This window comes from Danio rerio, chromosome 7 (assembly GCF_049306965.1).
Source record: "Danio rerio strain Tuebingen ecotype United States chromosome 7, GRCz12tu, whole genome shotgun sequence".
Classification (NCBI taxonomy): domain Eukaryota; kingdom Metazoa; phylum Chordata; class Actinopteri; order Cypriniformes; family Danionidae; genus Danio; species Danio rerio.
In genome coordinates this window covers 17598621-17619141 of record NC_133182.1, presented here as the reverse complement: position 1 = coordinate 17619141, position 20521 = coordinate 17598621, and the positions used below count along the sequence as shown (strand labels likewise).

Here is a 20521-nt window from a genome sequence, read left to right as displayed (position 1 = left end):
AAAACAAAAACAAATAATGTAAATAGATTGGTATTTAAAAAAATATTTTAAACCACGGCAACCATAAAAGTGCCAAAACATTTAGTTTTTAACCCTTGCCACCCGCCATAAAATGAAAAAGAAGAAGTTTTTAACTATTTGACTTTTAACGTTACTCGGTTCACGCATGCGCTCATGACCAGCTGACCGTTTTTTTGGTCTGGTTTCCTCTGGTCAGCATTAAATTCTGAATTAGTTCTCAGAAAGTGTCTTCAAATGATAATATACGCAGGTTTATTTGTTTTTAAGTCAGAGTGACTCGCTCAGGTCTGTTTAATTTAGTGAACCGCTTCATTCAATGAAAGGAATTTGTTCATTGGACTGAATCATTTAGGTAACGGAAATCGCTCTGGGCTGTTTCCTGATGCTTTGGATAAGGTAAATAGTAAGTAACATTTTAAATAATGATACTTTTCTTGCATATACTGAACATTTTGCTTCATAAGACATATGTGTCTGGTTTGGCGGTAATAATTTTGTTTTTATTGTATATGGTTTTCATCTCTTTTAATGGGATGGTAATCATTCCGCTATTTTTTTCAGATATAATATGTGCTTCTTAGATTGTAAATTAACAGCAAATTTGATCCTGGGTGAACAGATTTTAGTATAGAGAGCTGGTATATACAGTAGGAGTGTCAAGTTAAATTTCGGTCAATGTTTTTGTTCGTCAATCTATCCTCAAGAGGGAGCTAAAGCTAAATAAAAGAAATTAAACCATTTTTAAATACATTTTCACACACACACACACACACACACACACACACACACACACACACACACACACACACACACACACACACACACACACACACACAATAGTAATTAATAGGAAGGTCTATGAGAATATTTAAATTGTTTAATCAGTTTGATATTTAACACATACAACTGATTTATCAGTTATATCTACAGGACGATTACAGCACCTCTACTACTGCTAATAATAGGAATAAGACGACGAATAATAGTTTTTAGTTATTTTATAGCATGTTTCTAGACTCTTAAAGCACATTGCAAATTTGAACTGAGAAATAATACCAGCAGTGGGCAGCATCTACCTGTATGTTAGCTGGCACAGTGTACCAGATGGCCATTTAACATTAGTGGAGTAGAGCGAGAGACAGAACAGACCTACTCAGTAGATATGGGTGTGTTTAGAAAGCCATGATGATGGACAGAGCAATTTGGCCACGGTCACATTTCTATTCTTTTCAAAGTGCATTCTGAGATTTATGATGACAGAAGGTCAGAACCTCAGTTTAACACTTTATCAGGGTATAATCCTTTTTTTTTTGACAATTTGGAATCCCAATTTCTATACTGGCTCACTAGGGCCCACACAAACAGGACACAACAGAATGAGGAGGATCACTTTTGTGGCATCACTATAGACCATTTTCATTTTTCTCAACAGCAGAGACTGTTATCAGCAGTCAGAAAAGAAAAAAATGTCAAATTTATAGTCCCGGACATAGCATTAGAAGCATTTCAAACAAGCATTAACTATTTTTTTTTTGCAATTTGATGCATATTTGATATAATACAAAGTATAGCTTAATTAAATGTATGTTTTTGTATGTCTTAGAGTATTTAAAAGTTGTTAATCTTTAAATGCATAACAACCACCATGTGCAAAGTGTCCATTCTCGCATTCTGGAATATCCCATTGGATCAGCAGATTCTGCAATACTCCGACAAGCCTTTCTGACACTAACACAACCACACCATATTTAAACCCACTTAAATCAGGTTCCTTCCTCATTCTTATCCTCGGTTTAAACTTCATCAGATTTCTTGACCATCTGCATAAATGCATTGAGTTGCTGCCGTGTGATTGGCTGATTAGATGCTTTATGTTAAATAAGTGTATGCATAATATTCATAGCTGCAGATTCCGCTTTTTTATAGTCTCATGTTTTCATCGGTTTTAAGCAGGATATAGTTTTGTTCCATGTCAAATCTGTGGTTGTCAAAAACACCCACTCAAGCGAGCAATGCAGAAGACGTCTAAAAAATGCAGTGGTCGTCTGCATTCTCACTTTTTCCAACGACGTAACACTGTGGTCGTGAAACCCTTTAGAGACAGTGTTGTTGTTGTATGTAAATGTGACTTGCACTTTCACTCACATTGTGCACAGGATATATGTTTTTGCTGTCTTGTCGACAATTGCTAAATAGGGTGCTCATGAGGTCAGTGGTTGTCTCCGATAGCCATCTTTAAAAAAACAAGAACAAGTAAACCTCAAACTGTTTTTGTACAGTACAGACGTTTATCAAAACAACAACAACAAAAAAGGAACTCTTATATCTTATGTGTACTGTTATCTTAAATGTACTGTATATACAAACTTGAAATACAACTTGGGTAGTATTTTAATTGTTTATATTCATTTCAGAGTGTTGAAACTAGTCTAATAATATTAATAATAATAATTTAAAATTTAAAATAATAATATATTGCTCACACACTGATGAAGGCATTGTGCGAAATTTCTGTGTTTTGTGTCACCTGAAGAATGTAAAATTAAAACTACATGAAGCAATTATTTAATAAGTGTGAATCATGACCTTTAAAAAAAAAAAATTATATATATATATATATTTAAAAAAAATCCTGAACTTGATTTTACTGTGGTTTATAATTCCTTTTTTAAGGTTTTTTATTTCAATAATTAAATGTTGTCTACACATGAACACATTGCAAGCTAAAATAAAGTTATATATGTTGGACATTTTTGTTCAAGAAGCAAACTGGCTGCTTTAACTATTTATGTTAACTTTTATTTATATTTAGCTATATATATTTAGGACTGTGAAGCTACTGTAAATTGCTTGTCTTTTTTTTTTTCAAGTGAAAAAACTGTACGATGCTTGTGCAAAGGTCACTCATTGTAAAAATGTTCCCCTCTAAATTTACATACACAGACATGTAAACTGCATTAACTTCTATTATTATAGACAATAAAGCAAATAAGACATTGATCATAACATTTTTGCTTCAATTTGGGAGTGAGCTGAGAGATATCAGGTCGATTTCAACCAATCACAGTTTGATTCCAGTCTGTCTTGGTTTGAAAGTGACCTATCACATCAGAGGCAAATCTTCTAAAGAGGATTTTCACACATCCATTGCTTCAGACATGATCTTTTGGGTCATTTTGATGTGTTTGGCTTGTAAGTAGCTTTTTTATTTCTCTTTTGACTGTTTAAATAAAAAAATATTTATTTATTGGAGTTCCATACATCATTTTAATTGTTGAAATCTCACTGATTTGTTGTAGCTGGAGTCCAGTCTAACCACAGTGCTGAAATTGTCTCATTACAAACATTTAAGCTGGGAGATGATGTTATCATCAAATGCTTCTCAACCAGAAAAGGTGTTGGCAACACATTGGTTTGGTTTAAACAGAGCACTGGACAGATCCCAAGAGCTATCACAATATCATACAATCACAAAAGTGAAGTCATATTTGATGATGAATTTAAAGATGGAAGATTCAGTATTTTACCAAGTGAAGACTCTTTTCACCTCAACATCACAGCTGCCACCAAGCAGGACACTGGAATATACTACTGCGGGAAGGTGTTCTTGAATTTAATAGAGTTTATCTCTGGAGCACATCTGATGCTACAAGGTAAAATATATTCATTCTGCTATTTTGTGAGGGAATAGACTATTTTAACCATATAACATCATTTAATTTGTTATTTCCAAGGAACTCAAGACGTCAACATGGCATGTGAGAATATTCCAAATGGAACCATAGTTAAAGGTGCTGGTAATTCCTCTTTTAATTTCTATAATTTTCTAAACTATTAGTCCTTCACTTTTCTGTTTTGGCAACTGTCACCTGTCACTATCTTGAACCAGAGCTGTGGTTCAAGATAGTGATTGTATCATTAAGTCACAACAAAACACATTATAAATATCCTTGCGTTATTATATGTAAAATATCAAGCATGACTTCTGCAAACAAAAACTGCACTTTTTTTCTGGTGATTTTTTTTTTCCACCAGTGGCATTTTAGACTATGATGATGATGAATGAATTCTCCTTAAGTTCACAGCAGTTTTGTGTCAGTTATACATTGATTATTTTTTTTTTTTTTTATGTGTGTGTGCAGATTTGTCATTGTACATGTATTTGTACAGCATATTTTTTGTTTTGTGAACTGTGTACATGAACCACAAAACCATAAGGGTAAAGTCATAAGGATAATAATGGTAAAGTTTTGAAAATTGAGATATGCATCTGAAAGCTTACAAATTGGTTAAAATAAAGGGCTTTCCAATGACATATGATTTGTGCGAGCATAATATTTGTTCAAGATACAACTATTTGAACATCTAGATTATGAGGGTTATGAATATTGCTAATCAAAAATTACGTTTTGATATAGTTACAGTGGAAAGTTTACAAAATTCCTTCATGAAAGATGAAATTTACTTAATATTCTGATCATTTTGGCATAAAATAACAATCTAGAATTTTAACTTATACTATGTATTTTACCATAAATATACCAATGCGGCATAAAACAAAAAGTTTTATTGTCCAGGGTCTCTGTATTGCTTACTTTAATATATATATATATATATATATATATATATATATATATATATATATATATATATATATATATATATATATATATATATATATATATATATATATATATATATATATATATTATTAAATTGAATAGAATTTAATAGAGAAATGAGTCACCTGGTTTGATATTTTATCTAATGCCGTGATCTTTAAGCTTAAGTCATAGTCATGTATTTTGAGCCATAGTAAGCAATCTGCACATTACACACAGTACTAATAAAATGATTTTGATTCTGGCAATGCAGTATTTAGTAGAACTTTATATTTTGACTTACTTGTTGCTTTATTTTTAAATTGTTGTATATTTTTTCTCTATTTCAGATAGCAAATTTCAAAAGGAATGCTTGATATTCTCCAATGTTGTTTTTGTGCTGGTAACTATCACACTTCTTGCTGATCGCTGCATACATCGGAGAAAAAGGCACAGAGGTAAATTCTATAAACACAAACAATTTAATATGCAAAATTGTTAAATATTCAATCACAAATGTTTGTCAAAATTGAACCCAAATGTTCTGCACATTTTAAAGGACCTGAAAATGTAGCATCTCCATCACGTGAGGTAATTTATTGTTATTCTTATAAAAATGGAATCTGGTAACATTTTGCGATAAGCTTCCATTAGTTAACACTGTTTAATGCATTAACGACAATTAGCAATATTTAAAAATGAGAAACTGTACGTAATCTGTTGTATCTTTTTAAATATTACTAAAGAATTGGTTTGTTTTTGTTCGGTTCTGTTATAAATTGTATTACCTAATGCAAATATGATTTTAATTATGAATATTTGGAAATTACTGACATGGAGCCTTATTGGAAAATGTTATTAGAATCTACAGTACACAATCCTACTTCTAACCCAATGAATATAACAACTACATTAATAACAATGTGATTTGTTTCTTAATCAGGAAAAAAAAAACAAATATATATATATATATATATATATATATATATATATATATATATATATATATATATATATATATATATATATATATATATATATATATATATATATATATATATATATATATATATATATATATTCGTGTATTTCTCATTTTATTTATTTTTTTCAGATTAGAGATTCAGATGTGAATTATACAGCTGTGAGTTTTGCCTCTGTTTCACCGGCAAGAAGATCAAAGGACAGACAAATGGCTGAATACAGTGAAGTGAATTCAAGAGATTACATGATTTAACAAAACAATAAACTTTTTACAAAAAAGAGAAAAATATCAGACCTGACTTTTTTTAATGTAGAGATTATACCGAGTTCATCTTGCCTCACAAAGGTAGAATGTGATCTTCACTTTTGTGTGTTCCACTGTATAAATATACTTAGTGTTTAAAGATTTAAAGTTATGTGTTTGTAAAAAGTAGAATCTGCTGAATCAAGCACACTTTATTGAGGCCATAAGGTTAAAATATTTTATAACTGTGACTGCTTCAAGACAAAAATGTTTTAGGTTGCATTATTCATAATGATTTATCAGTATCATAAATTTGGTTGCCAATTCCAAAATTAGCTAAATGTGAATTATTTGTCTTGTAACTTAAAACAGACATCAAGGCATTTCTGTTTGTGTATTGGATTCTAATGCTGTCTGCTGCTTTCCTACCCTGTAAAAAAAATCTGTAGTTTTACGGTTTATTATCAGCAGCTGGGGTGCCAGAAAAAAAAAGTAAAATAACAGCTGTTAAATTACAGAAGTTTACGGTAAAATAACTGACATACAATTACAGAAATGCCCTTAAATTTCAATTTCTAGTAATTTTTTGTAATGAAATCTCTGTTATTTTATAGTAAAAGTCTGTAATTTAACAGCCGTTATTTTACTTTTTTCAAGGACCCCAGCTGCCGGAAAGAAACTATAAAATTCTTGATTTTTTTTTACAATGTATAATTAAGCTTCTTTTATTTATACAAGATATATAAGATTTATATAATATTTATATACATAAGATTTTTTATATAAAGAGAAAATAGGGAATATAAAATTTTAATATTTTCACACATATAAGAAAAAAGTGTAGTTTATTGACTGATCTTGAAATATAAAAAAAATTAATTCATGAACCTGTTAAATATTTATAATAAAGAAACTCTAATTATTTCATAGCTGAATGTTAATAACAACTGATAATGTTACAGAATAAAATTTATGGCTATTTGAGTAAAATACCAACTTGACCAAAATAAAACTCAAAATTGATCCACACTTTTTATTTCTTCATTCTGTTTTGCAAAACATCACATTATCTTACACGCTTTTATTTGAATCTCCCAAAACCTCCACATTTGTTGCATCAACATCTACAGTATCAGATGAACAGAGAGAGTTCTTCCTAAAAAGATCCATCTTCACTTGAATTATTTTACAGTCATCATTTTTTTTCCTCTTCACACATTTAAAAAGCACTGTGCCATATTAGTCTTACCAAAAAATAAATCTTATCTAATCTAAACTAACCAATCACCTGCAAAGCAAAGACATGGTGACGACAATATGTAATACAATGTATGCAATACAATATGTCTAATGAATAATTACAAATCCAAATCAAATATAAATGATGAACAATTAATAAAATAATCATACAATAGTACATTGAATGCAGAAATTGATTTATTTCACTGTAGTATTTGGCAGCCTTGATCCTTCCAGCATCATTAACATTTTAATGATGTTAAAAAGACCATGAGTAAAAGGTAGACCAATATTGCATTAGCTTTTAAAGATTGCTATTCTCCATCAATAGTATTCTTTTATATTATTACCCATATTGTTGTATGGACCTCACTGTTGATATGTTGTAAAATATTTGGATGGCAGTATGCATAATAAAACAACATGCATAAGTTTACGCATAACAGTGTTCGGGAGTAAAACAATAGTTAACTATAAAACCATTTTGATGACTTCTTTCTTCACTTCTTTCTCAAACTAAGCTCTTAAAGGTGATTAATTGCCATATACTGGATAAAAAAAGTTTTAGGAGCTGCTATTTTGTAGCCATGTAACTCTGCTTGAATGTGATATAGATGAGTCATTCCTTTTTTGTAGTAATTTGCAACATTTAAAAAGAAAAATTCTAAAAAATATATATTCTGTAGAGTTTTAGAACAAGTAAAAAATATGGCCCAAATCTAATTAAATTTTACACCTACAACCTTCCCATTGGCCTTTGAAACAGAGTGTGAAGGGGAAGAGCTTCAAAATCTACCTGCACATGTAACCCCACCGGTCCTAACCCACTCCGAGCTAGTATCGAACCGGCGACCTCCCGCATGGGAGTCAGGTTACAGACCATGGCCTTTAGCATCTGTCGCTAGAGTAGCTTTAGAGGTCAGAGGAGTGAGGTTTACCTGCACAGCACTCACTAGCTGGCCTCCGTTACACACACATCATCATATGTCATTGCGAGCTCTTACTTAATTTGAGATCGACGATTGCGACTGCTGTAGTTACTCCAGTTGTGTTATTTTTGGTATTCATCTTCAGGAAATCATTGAAGGGAACAATATCATGTTATCGTAATGATATAATGTGGCAATAAGATCATAAGTGTACTGTGTATTTACACAGTGGCCTTAGTCATCTACGTAAACACAAGAAAACAACATTAACGATATCTTGGAGCCAATAGCTAGACTGTACAATAGGGCCTATAAGATCCACAACAGACTTTCTGGATGGACACATCTCTGTTTTGCTCTATCACTTTCTAAAGCTTTAACATTTCAAAACTACATTATGAACACAGGTATCAAACTGTACTATCAAATTTTAAATAGCTCTACCTCAGCAGCCTTTTGTGCATTGGTACCAAAACTCAACACAAGGACTGATCGTTCCACCAGATCTGTAACAAATTGATGTTTGCCAGTACCGGCTTTTAAAAACTGTTATGGACAGATATCTTTCTTTTATGTTTTCACAAGAGCCTAGAATGAGATCCCACAACATCTCAAAACAATCCCGACACTGAGACTTTTTAAAAAATCCCATGCTTGTCATCTGATGGTCAACTATTGCTGTAGCCACTGAGATAGTAGCCTGCTTTTCTTTATTTTATATGTTTGGTGATTGCTTGTACTGTGTTGATGGATGAGATGTCTGTCTGTTTTTATGTTCTGCAGAGCAGGAACCTGCTAAAAACAGCATTCATGCTGTGTCAGGCCCGATTATCTTTTAATCCTTTCCTGTTTAAAAATTATAAATAAATAAATAAATAAACATATAGTCAGTGAAACACTTTTCAGTGTTTATTTAACTCATTTGGTCATCGTCTGTTTCTTTTAAAGTCTTTAAATTTAATATCAAGCCTAGGAGGATAAACACTTAATTTAATTCAGGGGGCATATAATTTAATAAATATAATTCAATAATTCATATAAAGCATAAAATCTAATAAATATTAACATATTAATTACATAAAATTAACTGCTGCACTGGAAAAAATATTTAGCTCAGCCTTGCATGCTTAATTTGGTCAAGAAATAATATTCATCCTAAAACATGAAATAAATGTTATAGAAAGCCAAAATTTTACTTTCTCAAGCATCAACATATTGTTACCACATCAACTTTATTGATGTATTTTTGATTGTATTTATCTAAAAATAATGCTTCAATAAATTATCTGGCAGATAGAACCTTATAATTCCAAGCGGAAAATAACTTTTCAGAATGAGAAGGTTCTATCTGCATTTACCATGTTTTTTTTTTACTCCAATTTGCAAATAAGAGAACTTTGATCATTTACATTTAGAGAACCCTCAGGGTCTCTGTCATGTTAATGTATGAAAGAGAACTGTTACACATTGTTTGCTACATGGAATGCAAAAACTTTGAAGCTCAATATCTCAAAATCTTTCAGAACTCAGACAGAACCTTATAATTCTAAGGTGATGAAATGTTAAATGTTAAAGGAAAGATAAAAGCAGGAGTAACGTGAGTAAAATGATGAGAGAGGACCAGGCCTGGCAAGTAGGTTTTGCTGCAGCCTGGAGAGGGATTTACGTTGTTAGTAGTTTGGGTTTACGGTTGGTGGTGTAGGTGTAGTAGACATTAATAAAACACAACAGGTTGATGTGAGGTTGCAAAATATCTTTTAATTAATAGCGTCTGTATTTTGTGATTCACAACTGTTATTTTATTTTTTTAGAGTAGTGAATTGCATTATATGGTGATGGAGCATTGGGTAGCATGATCAACTCGCAGCAAGAAGGTCGCTGGTTCGAGCCTCGGCTGGGTCAGTTGGCATTTCTATGTGGAGTTTGCATGTTCTCCATGTTCATGTGGGTTTCCTCCGGGTGCTCCGGTTTTCCCCACTGTCCAAAAACATGCGCTATAGGGGAATTGGGTAAGCTAAAATTGACCGTAGTGTATGTGTGTGAATGAGTGTGTATGGATGTTCCCAGTGATGGGTTGCAGCTGTTTAAAACATATGCTGGATAAGTTGGCGGTTCATTCCGCTGTGGCGACCCCAGAATAATAAAGAGACTAAGCCGAAAAAAAAAAGAATAAATGAATGTTGATCTCTGCTCTGCCGGTTCTTGAAAATTCAACTCTACACTTTAACATAGTGACTTTTATTGACATTTTAGTAGTTTGGAAATAATATTATGTACAATACATAAAATATAGAGAAATATTTTAAAAATAGCAGAAAATGTACTGGCAGTTAATTACAAGGTTTTTTGCCATGTTATACAACATTAACCCAGACAATATATCCCTTTGAACTATTAAAAATGTTTATAAAATTCACTTTTTAGAAATTTTCAAGGTTAAAAGTTGTTGGAAAACTGCTAATTTGTGGATTTTTTTAGTGTGAGTTTAGGGTTTGTGTAGATTTAGACATTCATAAAACAATCGGTTGGACTCTTGTGCAACTTATACGAGACATTAAAGAAATGAAAACTCCAGGAGGTTTGTTCATCCCACTTGAAGCTAAATTTGAAGCTGACTCTGATCTCCGTTTATACCCTTCTCAGGCCTGAATGTTTGAGTTTACCTTTAAGTTTCTGTTAAGGGTATTTATGTTTATTATTAAAATCAATAAAGGTTAGCCGCTTTCCCACCTTCACCATTCATTGAACCACAAGCTTAAACCTGTGTTACATCGCTTTGTGTTTAACAAATTTTCCTATCAAGCTTAGAAGAGGTTAATGTTAGTGCAACAGCATTTGTTCATTTCCCCTTAACATGTTTTATCAAATATCATAACTTTCCTTGCCCCCTAAAAATTGCATTTCTTCATTTCTGGTCACATAGAACATCTTTCAGAAAGGGCTAACAGTGTGTATTTTTTCTCCCCTGCTTATGTCTGTTCTGCAATCCAATCAGTTTCCAATGGAAGAAATCATGCACCACCACTACATTTTTACCCCTCAAGTGGATGTATGTCATGACAGAGGAAAAAGGACAATCTTTTGCTTCTTTGTGACCTTAAGAAAAGGGGGATTTTTGAAACCACTTTCAGTGTATGTACATGATGGTGGCTGACCCGAGGTGTGCACGTGCTCATGATTTCTTATTAACTTGCAAATTACATACAAGTTTAATAATCAAAAAATGTACAGAAAATTGTAAGCATAACATTTTACTAAATATTAAAAAAATATTTACACAAGGTAAATGCAAGGTAATATTTTAAAGCATTTTTACAAACTCTGTCTCTTGTAATGTACAAAAGTAGGTTTGAACTCAGGCTAAAATGACATTTAACAAGTCCAGAAAATGTGCATGTGGTTTCTAACACAAAAAAACATGACCTTTTGGGCTCTTTTATTTGACTTCCTTTCATCTAGCAGCCAGATTGACTGCAGTTTTAAGTGGTTTGTCTCCTCTTTGTGTTTAGTTCCCCTTAGTGGTGTAACTTATGTTTGTTATACACTGTAAGTAGCTTTTCAGAATCCTAGATTACACATAAGATATTAGCAAAAAGGACAATAACACTTCAACTGTAATGGCATGTAGAAACATATTAAAGTAAATTTGTTTGAACACACACACACACACACACACACACACACACACACACACACACACACACACACACACACACACACACACGTTTAATAGATCTGGTATCAGATAACAAAGCCACATTATTTCCTCCTGCTAGAAATGATGTTGTTTTTTGCGGTCAGTTGCAAAGAGTTTTTTAGCTTTGCTCAAAACAGACTTATTCTAGTCCGTCTTGGTTTGAAAGTGACCAATCATGTCACATGCAAGTCTTCTAAAGAGGATTTTCCCACATCCATTGCTTTAGACATGATCTTTTGGTTCATTTTGATGTGTTGGGCACGTAAGTATAGCTTTTTTATTTCTCTTTTGACTGTTTAAACATACTTCTTTACTGTTCATACGTCATTTTAATTGTTGAAATCTATCTGATTTGTTGTAGCTGGAGCCCAGTCTAACCACAGTGCTGAAATTGTCTCATTACAAACATTTAAGCTGGGAGATGATGTTATCATCAAATGCTTCTCTACAAAAATTAGTTTGGGCAACACATTGGTTTGGTATAAACAGAAAACTGGACAGATCCCAAGGGCAATCACAATATCATACATTCAACTGAATAAAGTCATATTTGAAGATGAATTTAAAGATGGAAGATTCAGTATTTTACCAAGTGAAGACTCTTTTCACCTCAACATCACAGCTGCCACCAAGCAGGACACTGGAATATACTACTGCGGCACGGTGTTCTTGAATTTAATAGAGTTTATCTCTGGAGCACATCTGATGCTACAAGGTAAAATATATTCAGTCTACTATTTTGTGAGGAAATAGGCTATTTTAACCATATAACATCATATATTTTGCTTTTTCCAAGGAACTGAGTATGAAGACGTCAACATGACTTATGGAAAGATACCGGCTGGGAATGGAACCACTGTTAAAAATGCTGGTAATTCTTTTAAGTGCTATAATTCAGTAAACAATGTGGACTTTATAGCTGTAGTTCAAGATAATGATTTATACGCGTAAGCCACACTTAATAAAATAAATCCTTAAATTGGATAATAATATCAAACAAGATGTATACAAAAAAGGACTGCAATGTTCTGAGCTAATTTTTCTTCTGATTTTTGTTTTTTAGTTGGTTAATAAACTACTTTACAACTCATTTAAAAAATCATTTGCATTTGAATCAGTATTAATATTTTATTTTACTATGGTTTAATATTTTATGTAATGCACTAATTTTTATATACTTAGACATTCGCTTAAGTGGTCAAGTCAGTTTTGAATTAAAGAATCTGCACATCACATTAATAAAAAGAAATTCAAAGTCTGGCAATACATTGTTTTTAAAGAACTTCTCTTTTTATTTTTTAACATTCTTTGATTCATTTTCCTCCATTTCAGATGACATTTTCCAAAAAGAATGGCATCCTGTGTTACTTTGCTTGATATTCTCCAATGTTGTTTTTGTGGTGGTAACTATCATAATTCTTGCTGATCGCTGCATACACTGGAGAAAAAGGCACAGAGGTAAAAACTATATACACACAATATAATATCAAAATAGGCAGTACTTTTGAATAATTAATCACAGATGTCTGTCAAAATTTAACAAAAATATTCTGCACATTTTATTAAAGGACTTGAAATGGTTGCATCTCCATCATGTGAGGTAACGTGTTGTCTCTATTTTCATGACAAACATATATACATAAAGTAAAATCCTTGCAACAAAGGGATGGATCATATATCAAAGATCACCCACCCTTCTAACACAAATTAAAATGCTTGTAGAAGGTCTCATAATCTGCATCACCTAAGCAGACAAAGTAATTATAGCATAAATAATGAAATAAAAAAACAAAAACAAATCAACATACAATATGTACAGAATTGCTGTAAAATGTACAGTATTACTGGCAGTTTTGTTTGCCAGTAATACTGTAAAATATTCAAGTGCACTGTAAATGACCAATTACAACTGTGTTGTAATTTTAGAGCATAATTGTAATTAATAATTTACAGGGCACTTGTAGATTTTACAGTATTACTGGCAACCATAATTGTCAGTAATACTGTAAGTTTTACAGCATTTTAGCAGTGTAGTTTTGTGAAACTCTAGCAATTTAGTCTATCTGCAAAAAATATTGTGAATGGTTTCTAAATATTGTTAAAATCAGGCAATTTGTTGCTTAGTGTAAAGCTCAGTTATTCTACATATGAGGTCATTTATTATTATTATTATCATCATCATTATTATTATCATTATTATTATTATTATTATTATTATTATTATTAATATTATTAATATTATCATTATTATTTAAATATTAAATCGGGTAAAACTTTGAAATATGTTTTAATTATTTATGGCTGGTTAATGCAGTATTAACAATCAGTAATAATAAGAAATGATCAACAAGTAAGTTGCTGCACCTTTGTTGATGTTGATGAACTAAAGAACTGGTTCATGTTTGCTGAGGTCCAAAAAATAATATTTTCTAATGCATATAATAATTTTTAATTAGAAAAGAAATGGAATCTTATATTAAAGTGCTATTATTATTATACTGTTATAAGCCAATGAATATTACAACATGTATAAAATGTGATTTGTCTCTCAAATAGATTATATTATATATTAAAATGTTTTATTTTATTGTATTTTTTCAGATTAGAGATTCAGATGTGAATTATACAGCTGTGAGTTTTGCCTCTGTTCCTCCGGCAAGAAGATCAAACAACAGACAAAAGGCTGAATACAGTGAAGTGAATTTAAAGTCAAGAGATTACATGATTTAACAAAACAATTGTTTTAATATTTCTTTTAAAATCAGCTTGCCTCACAAATTTAGATATTGATTTTTAATTGTGTGTTCTGCTGTATATAGAAGTATATAGTTTTTTTAAATGTAAACTCTGTTTAAACAATCACAATTTGAGGCTGTAATGATATATATTCTACAGTATGAAGTTACTGTCACAGTGACTTCTGCATGACATAAATTATACACTTAAACTGCAGTTTTATCTGCATCTCGAATTGCAAAATTAGTGAAATTTGTATTAGTCGTCTTGTAAGTAAAATTTACATACATAGTTGCCTTCATGTTATAACATGGACGTGAATGTCAATATCAACTGTTAACATGTTATACAATATAATTCATGGCTATTTAAGTAAAATAACAACTTGACCAAAATGAAACTATAAATTCACCCTGACTTTTAATTTCTTTTCAGTTTTTTATTATTCATTTTTTATTTATTTTTTTATAATTTGTTCTACAGTTTGGTCTAGAACATGTGCATGTGGTTTCTAAAACAAAAAACATGACCTGTTTGACTCTATAAATTGCTGTTCTTTCATCTAGCAGCCATATCAACTAGTTTTACTTGGTCTGACTGTCTAACTTATGTTTGAGTAAAATCCAAAATTCCACTAATGAGATCACACACACACACACACACACACACACACACACACACACACACACACACACACACACACACACACACACACACACACACACACACACACAGTAAGGTACACCTTACTAGTGCTGTTGGATCCCTTTTTGCCTTCAGAACTGCCTCAATATTTTGTGGCATAGATTTAACAAGGTACTGGAAATATTCCTCAGAGATTTTGGTCCATATTGACTTGACAGCGTCACGCAGATGCTGCAGATTTGTCGGCTGCACATCCATGATGCGAATCTCACATTCCCACACATCCCAAAGGTGCTCTATTGGATTGAGAACTGGTGACTGTGGAGGCCATTTGAGTACAGTGAACTCATTGTCATGGTCAAGAAACCAGTCTGAGATGATTCACGCTTTATGACCTGGTGCATTATCTTGCTGGAAGTAGCCATCAGAAGATGGGTGCACTGGCCATAAAGGGATGGACATGGTCGGCAAACCATGAGTTACTGTTGCCTTTCTATCAGCTCAAACCAGTCTGGCATCAACAAGGCATTTGTGCCCAAAGAACTGCCGCTCACTGGATATTTTGTCTTTTTCGAACCATTCTCTGTGAACCCTGCAGATGATTGTGGGTGAAAATTTCAGCAGTTTCTAACCATTTCACCATTAAAGTCACTTAAATCCCCTTCCTTCCCCATTTTAATGCTTTTGAACTGCAGCAGATTGACCATGTCTACATGCCTAAATGCATTGAGTTGCTGCCCTGTGATTGGCTGCTTAGAAATTTGCATTAACGAGCAGTTGCACATGTATATATATATATATACAGGGCTCAACAATTTAATTTGTCTGCGACTATTTGTCATTTGCATGCATTTTAATTTTGTGGTTTTAAGTCTTTAAACACTACCTTGTCTGTGATGTCGTAAACACCATATTGCTTTAAGGTTCCTCTTATCTGATTTGATGTTTTGAGCATGCAATTTTTTTTTCCATAACCTGGTAACAGCCAGTACATAGAAGAAACAGCAATATGGCGACAACATCAAAATATAAGGCTAAAAGAAAATGTCTGTTTCTAATGTCTTGGAAGCAGACATTTACATGTGAACAACGTGACAAAAAAAATTAAGTGATGTTTTGCACAGTTTGCCATCAGTTTGACAAGTCAGCCCACCTTTTGTTAAATAATTTCGAACTGTAATAAAAAACCTCCACATTTTTCATACTACTCTTTTTGTTTGCATAACATTTTAATAATTTTTTTAAAGTATTAAAATTGTAGATTTACAGACTTTATTTTTGACACATTATTTAAAATATGTGGCTAAAATATAGCTATTAACTTCCCTTTGTTTTTTGGTGGGGCCAGTGAAAATTATGGCAGGGCAAGTAAAAATCTGAACCACTGGCCCGATCAGACCAGTACAAAAAATCCTTAGCGTTGAACCCTGATATATATATATATAAATCTTAGTGGAGTACTTTTGCTATTAATATAATTAAAAAAGGAAGTATTTTTTATCTTAATAAAACATGGAAAATAGTGTGGTGATTTACTTATTTTTGTATTTAAGCAAGTTGCATGTGCTCACACACACACACATGCTTGCACACGTGTTGTTTATGCAAGGCATTTGTCATGTGATGCTAAACCCATATTATTTCCCCCTGATAAACTGATCAAAGTGTGTTTTTTTGTGGTCAGCTGCACAGAATGTCTTAGCTTGCACATCAGTTTAGTTTTGTGGTATTTATTCAAAGCATTAGCAGACCCTCAGTTGTTTCCCTTTCAGCATGTGTTGTGCTGACCTGATTCATGTTGTATGTTGTTGTGCCACCAATGACCTTTTGCGAAAGAAAGAAAAAAAAAAAACAGGCCTACACAGAGGCAGGAGAAAACTGAGAGATGCATTTAATCAAAACCAGTATGCACACAAACAAACAACAACTAACAGCAGGATCACTTTCAGTATACAATACTCATTCTTTGCTATTTCATTATAGTTTTGAAATATTTTTATTTGAAAGGCTCTATAATGACAGGAAGTGCAATTTTGTACTGTTTGCTGGTATTTTAATGTAAAACTTTTGTCTTTGTTCATTCAAGTGACATCAGCTATGGATACTTAAAGCTATAATTCATCCAAAACTCAAGATTCTGTCATCGTCTACTCAGCCTTAATTTGTTCCAAACCAATTTAGTTCTTCTGTTGAACACAAAATAAATTATTTTGACGAAGGTTGCAAACCTGCTGTAACTATAAACTTCCATAGTATTTGTTTTTCCTACTATGGATGTCAATGGTTTCAGGTTTTCAGCTTTCAGTCTTGTAAATATTATCTTTTATGTTCTACAGATTAAAGAAATGAATAATGGTTAGAAAATTCACATTTATTCAAAGATCTGTCATTATGTTCTCGTCCTCATGTTATTCAAACAGTTTTAGTTTCTGTTGACCTCCTTTTTGTCCAACTGTTTATCATAAACATTCTTCTAAATCTCTTGTTTGGCGAATGATCACAATGCAACCAAATCCAGAAAAAAAAACATTTTGGAAAAATGTGATAAAATCTAAATCAGAGAAGTGCTATAATTATTAATCAGGCAAAAATATAAATGCAAATCTTTATGTTTTTGCTTCTATTTTTCATGAGCTGAATTCAAAGATCTAAACTCTTTCTATGTACACACAGGTTGTTCATATATTTTGCTACAGTATATCTGTATTAGTGAGCCCTTCTGCTTTGCAGACATAATTATCCACCTCACAGATGTAACATATCAAGATGCTGATTAGGCAGCATGATTATTACACAGATGTACCTTAAAAGTGTGGCTCACATAATGTTTTTTTCTTCTTTTTCTTATTTAATAATCCTAAACAAGTGTAACTAGTCAGACTATGTTCACACGTACATGGGTATTTAGATAAACTGGGTTTTCCCTGCTTTAATTTTTTTTCTTCAAGTAATCTTTGTCCAGATGACAATGCAACAACACACTGTGATGCATGGACACGTCAAACCAACAGGAGGCGATAATGACACTTTTATGTTGCATTCACGCCAAATTAGGAATTTTTATTTGATTTATTAATTTTCGAACAATTTTCATTAACAAAAAATACATTTCAACATAGTCGAAAATGGAGTGGGATGAAGCACAAGCTTATTATTTTCCCACCCCATAACCACATACATCATTTGTCTATTCCTTAAACTTATTTCTTCTTTTACTGATCTCTTTTTTTACATGAGACATATTTTATCCTTTTGGCATCTTTGACAGATTAAATGTTTGATCCCATTTGTGCCTTTGCATTTTGTAACATACACCCAAAGGAAAAAAAAAACATAGTTCTGCAAATAGAAAAGAAAAAAAATTATATACAATATATATATTGAAGTCAACATTATATAAATAATATTCAGTAAATAATATTTCACTAGATTTTTTTAAGACACTTCTATACAGCTTAAAGTAACATTTAAAGGCTTAACTTGGTTAATTAGGGTAGCTAGGCAGGTTAGGGTAATTAGGCAAGTTATTGTATAACGATGGTTTGTTTTCTAATCTATCGAGAAAAAAAATTTAGCTTAAAGAGGCTATTAATTTTGTCCTTAAAATGGTGTTAAAAAATGTAACTGCTTAAAGTTATACTGCTTTTATTCTAGCCGAAATAAAACAAATAAGACTTTCTCCAGAAAAAAAAATAGTATCAGTCATACTGTGAAAATTTCGTTGCACTGTTAAACATAATTTGGGAAATATTTAAAAAAGAAAAAAAAATTTAAAGGGGGGCTAATAATTCTGACTTCAACTGTATATATATATACACACACACACACACACACACACACACACACACACACACACACACACACACACACACACATATATATATATAACTTTATATATAAATTATTATATAATTATAATTATTTATAATTTTATATAACATTATACTATGTTCCATAGTTTTACTCCACAGAAAGACATACACAAACTGTTTTAAAGTTGTTCTTGTTTTCAGCCTCCTAAAATTTGGTTCTTCTCTGAGATTATATTCCCCTTGTCATACTTCAAAAAACTTTTTTATGCGTTTTGGAAGTACTTTATTCCTAGCTTTAAACATAAATTGTGCTGTTTTAAATGTAACCAAATCATCGAATTTAAGTATTTTTAATTTTAAAAATAAGGGATTTGTTTGCTTCAATTACCCCACACCTTCTATCAGTCTAATTACTTTTTCTGCATTGTACTTACGGATCGTAAATTAGATTTATATGTATTCCCCCAAATTTTAACACAATAACTCATATATGGCAACATAAGTGTGTTATATAATATTGATTTATTGTGCAGGATAAATCTTTCTTTATACACTACTGCAACAGTTTTTTTTTTTTTTTTACTAATTTTGAGATCAAATTATTTATTTGTGGTTTCCAACTAATTTTATGATCCAGTACAACACCAAGAAACCTAATTGCATTTACTCTTTCTATAACTTCATTATCAATATGTAAATCTTTATTATGACTACTTTTTAATTTCCCAAATAACATAACCTTTGCAATAACCATGCAAATTAAATATTTGCTTGAGTAAATTACATAATATTCAATGCAAATGTGAGAACAGAGGCAGATTATAATCCCATAGACAAATAACATGAAATAGGCAAGGCAAGTTTATTTATATAGCACATTTCATACACAATGGTAAATGAAAGTGTTTTACATAAACTGGAATAAAAGAAACAAGAAACTAAAAGTAAATAAGAGATTTAAAAACTATTAAAACAAAAAAAACTGATATAAATGTGTAAACAAGTTATAAAGTAATGAAAGTATTTATTCAGTAAAGGCAAATGGTTTTGCCATGTTTGGCCAAGAATGTGTGTAATTTTGCTTCATTTGCTTCTTTAGTGTTTGATGTGAACCCAGCCATCTTGACCAATCATGAAGCAGAAAACTGATGTCATGAGGCGAAAACTCCAGTTGTAGTGTCCACACGAACAACACACAGTAGTTTTAAAAAATCTTAACGTCTTAAAGTATCAGTCTCAGCAACCTGACATTGCATTTTCTTGTGGACAAACAGTAAAACAATGTGGAAAAAGTGTGGTTTAGAAAATACCCATGTTTGTGTGGACAGGGCCTCAGACTGCACAAATATGATCCCCATTTCTCAGTCATATGCAATGCAGTATTCTGGGGCACTGTGGATTGATGAGTTGTAGACCGGGGGGTGGGGGTTTCGGGTTTGGGGGTGGTGGTTATGAGTGATTGCAGACTGAATGACAATGAAAAGGCAGCATGAAGTTGAAATTCTGACTGCATGAATGTCTACCGGAGCTGCTGCCCATGAATTGAATGCTTCTTCCTTAACTATAAGCCATGTCAAAAGCATGTCAGATAATTTGGCAGTCATTCAACTGGA

At 31.9% G+C, this 20521-nt stretch overlaps 2 protein-coding genes across 4 annotated transcripts; both read left to right on the top strand.

The window, feature by feature from the left end:
- Positions 1 to 20: 20 nt before the first annotated feature.
- On the top strand, positions 21 to 7524 carry nitr6b (novel immune-type receptor 6b). 3 transcript variants are annotated; one of them, XM_073908212.1, is made up of 7 exons: positions 21 to 417; positions 3050 to 3213; positions 3321 to 3674; positions 3756 to 3812; positions 4973 to 5080; positions 5182 to 5213; positions 5737 to 7524. In XM_073908212.1, exons 1-7 carry the CDS (start codon positions 404 to 406, stop codon positions 5857 to 5859), a joined length of 852 nt encoding a protein of 283 aa, XP_073764313.1. In that variant the 5' UTR covers positions 21 to 403; the 3' UTR covers positions 5860 to 7524. The 3 variants fall into 3 exon arrangements, with proteins under 3 accessions (XP_073764313.1, XP_073764315.1, XP_073764314.1); XM_073908214.1 differs by having other exon boundaries at positions 189 to 424; positions 3054 to 3213; XM_073908213.1 differs by having other exon boundaries at positions 246 to 424.
- Positions 7525 to 11861: 4337 nt separating this feature from the next.
- nitr6a (novel immune-type receptor 6a) lies at positions 11862 to 14994 on the top strand (the record flags this gene model as incomplete). The annotated part of the gene is given in 6 exon segments (NM_199130.3): positions 11862 to 11977; positions 12077 to 12430; positions 12512 to 12586; positions 13048 to 13173; positions 13284 to 13315; positions 14317 to 14994. Coding segments are annotated over 6 exon segments (750 nt in total). The 3' UTR covers positions 14446 to 14994.
- Positions 14995 to 20521: the final 5527 nt, after the last annotated feature.

Excerpts from the sequence above, each read along its gene's own strand:
- nitr6b (XM_073908212.1), top strand. Across the intron at positions 3,675-3,755 it reads AGCACATCTGATGCTACAAG|GAACTCAAGACGTCAACATG; the intron begins GTAAAATATATT and ends GTTATTTCCAAG. Across the intron at positions 3,813-4,972 it reads AAATGGAACCATAGTTAAAG|ATAGCAAATTTCAAAAGGAA; the intron begins GTGCTGGTAATT and ends TCTCTATTTCAG.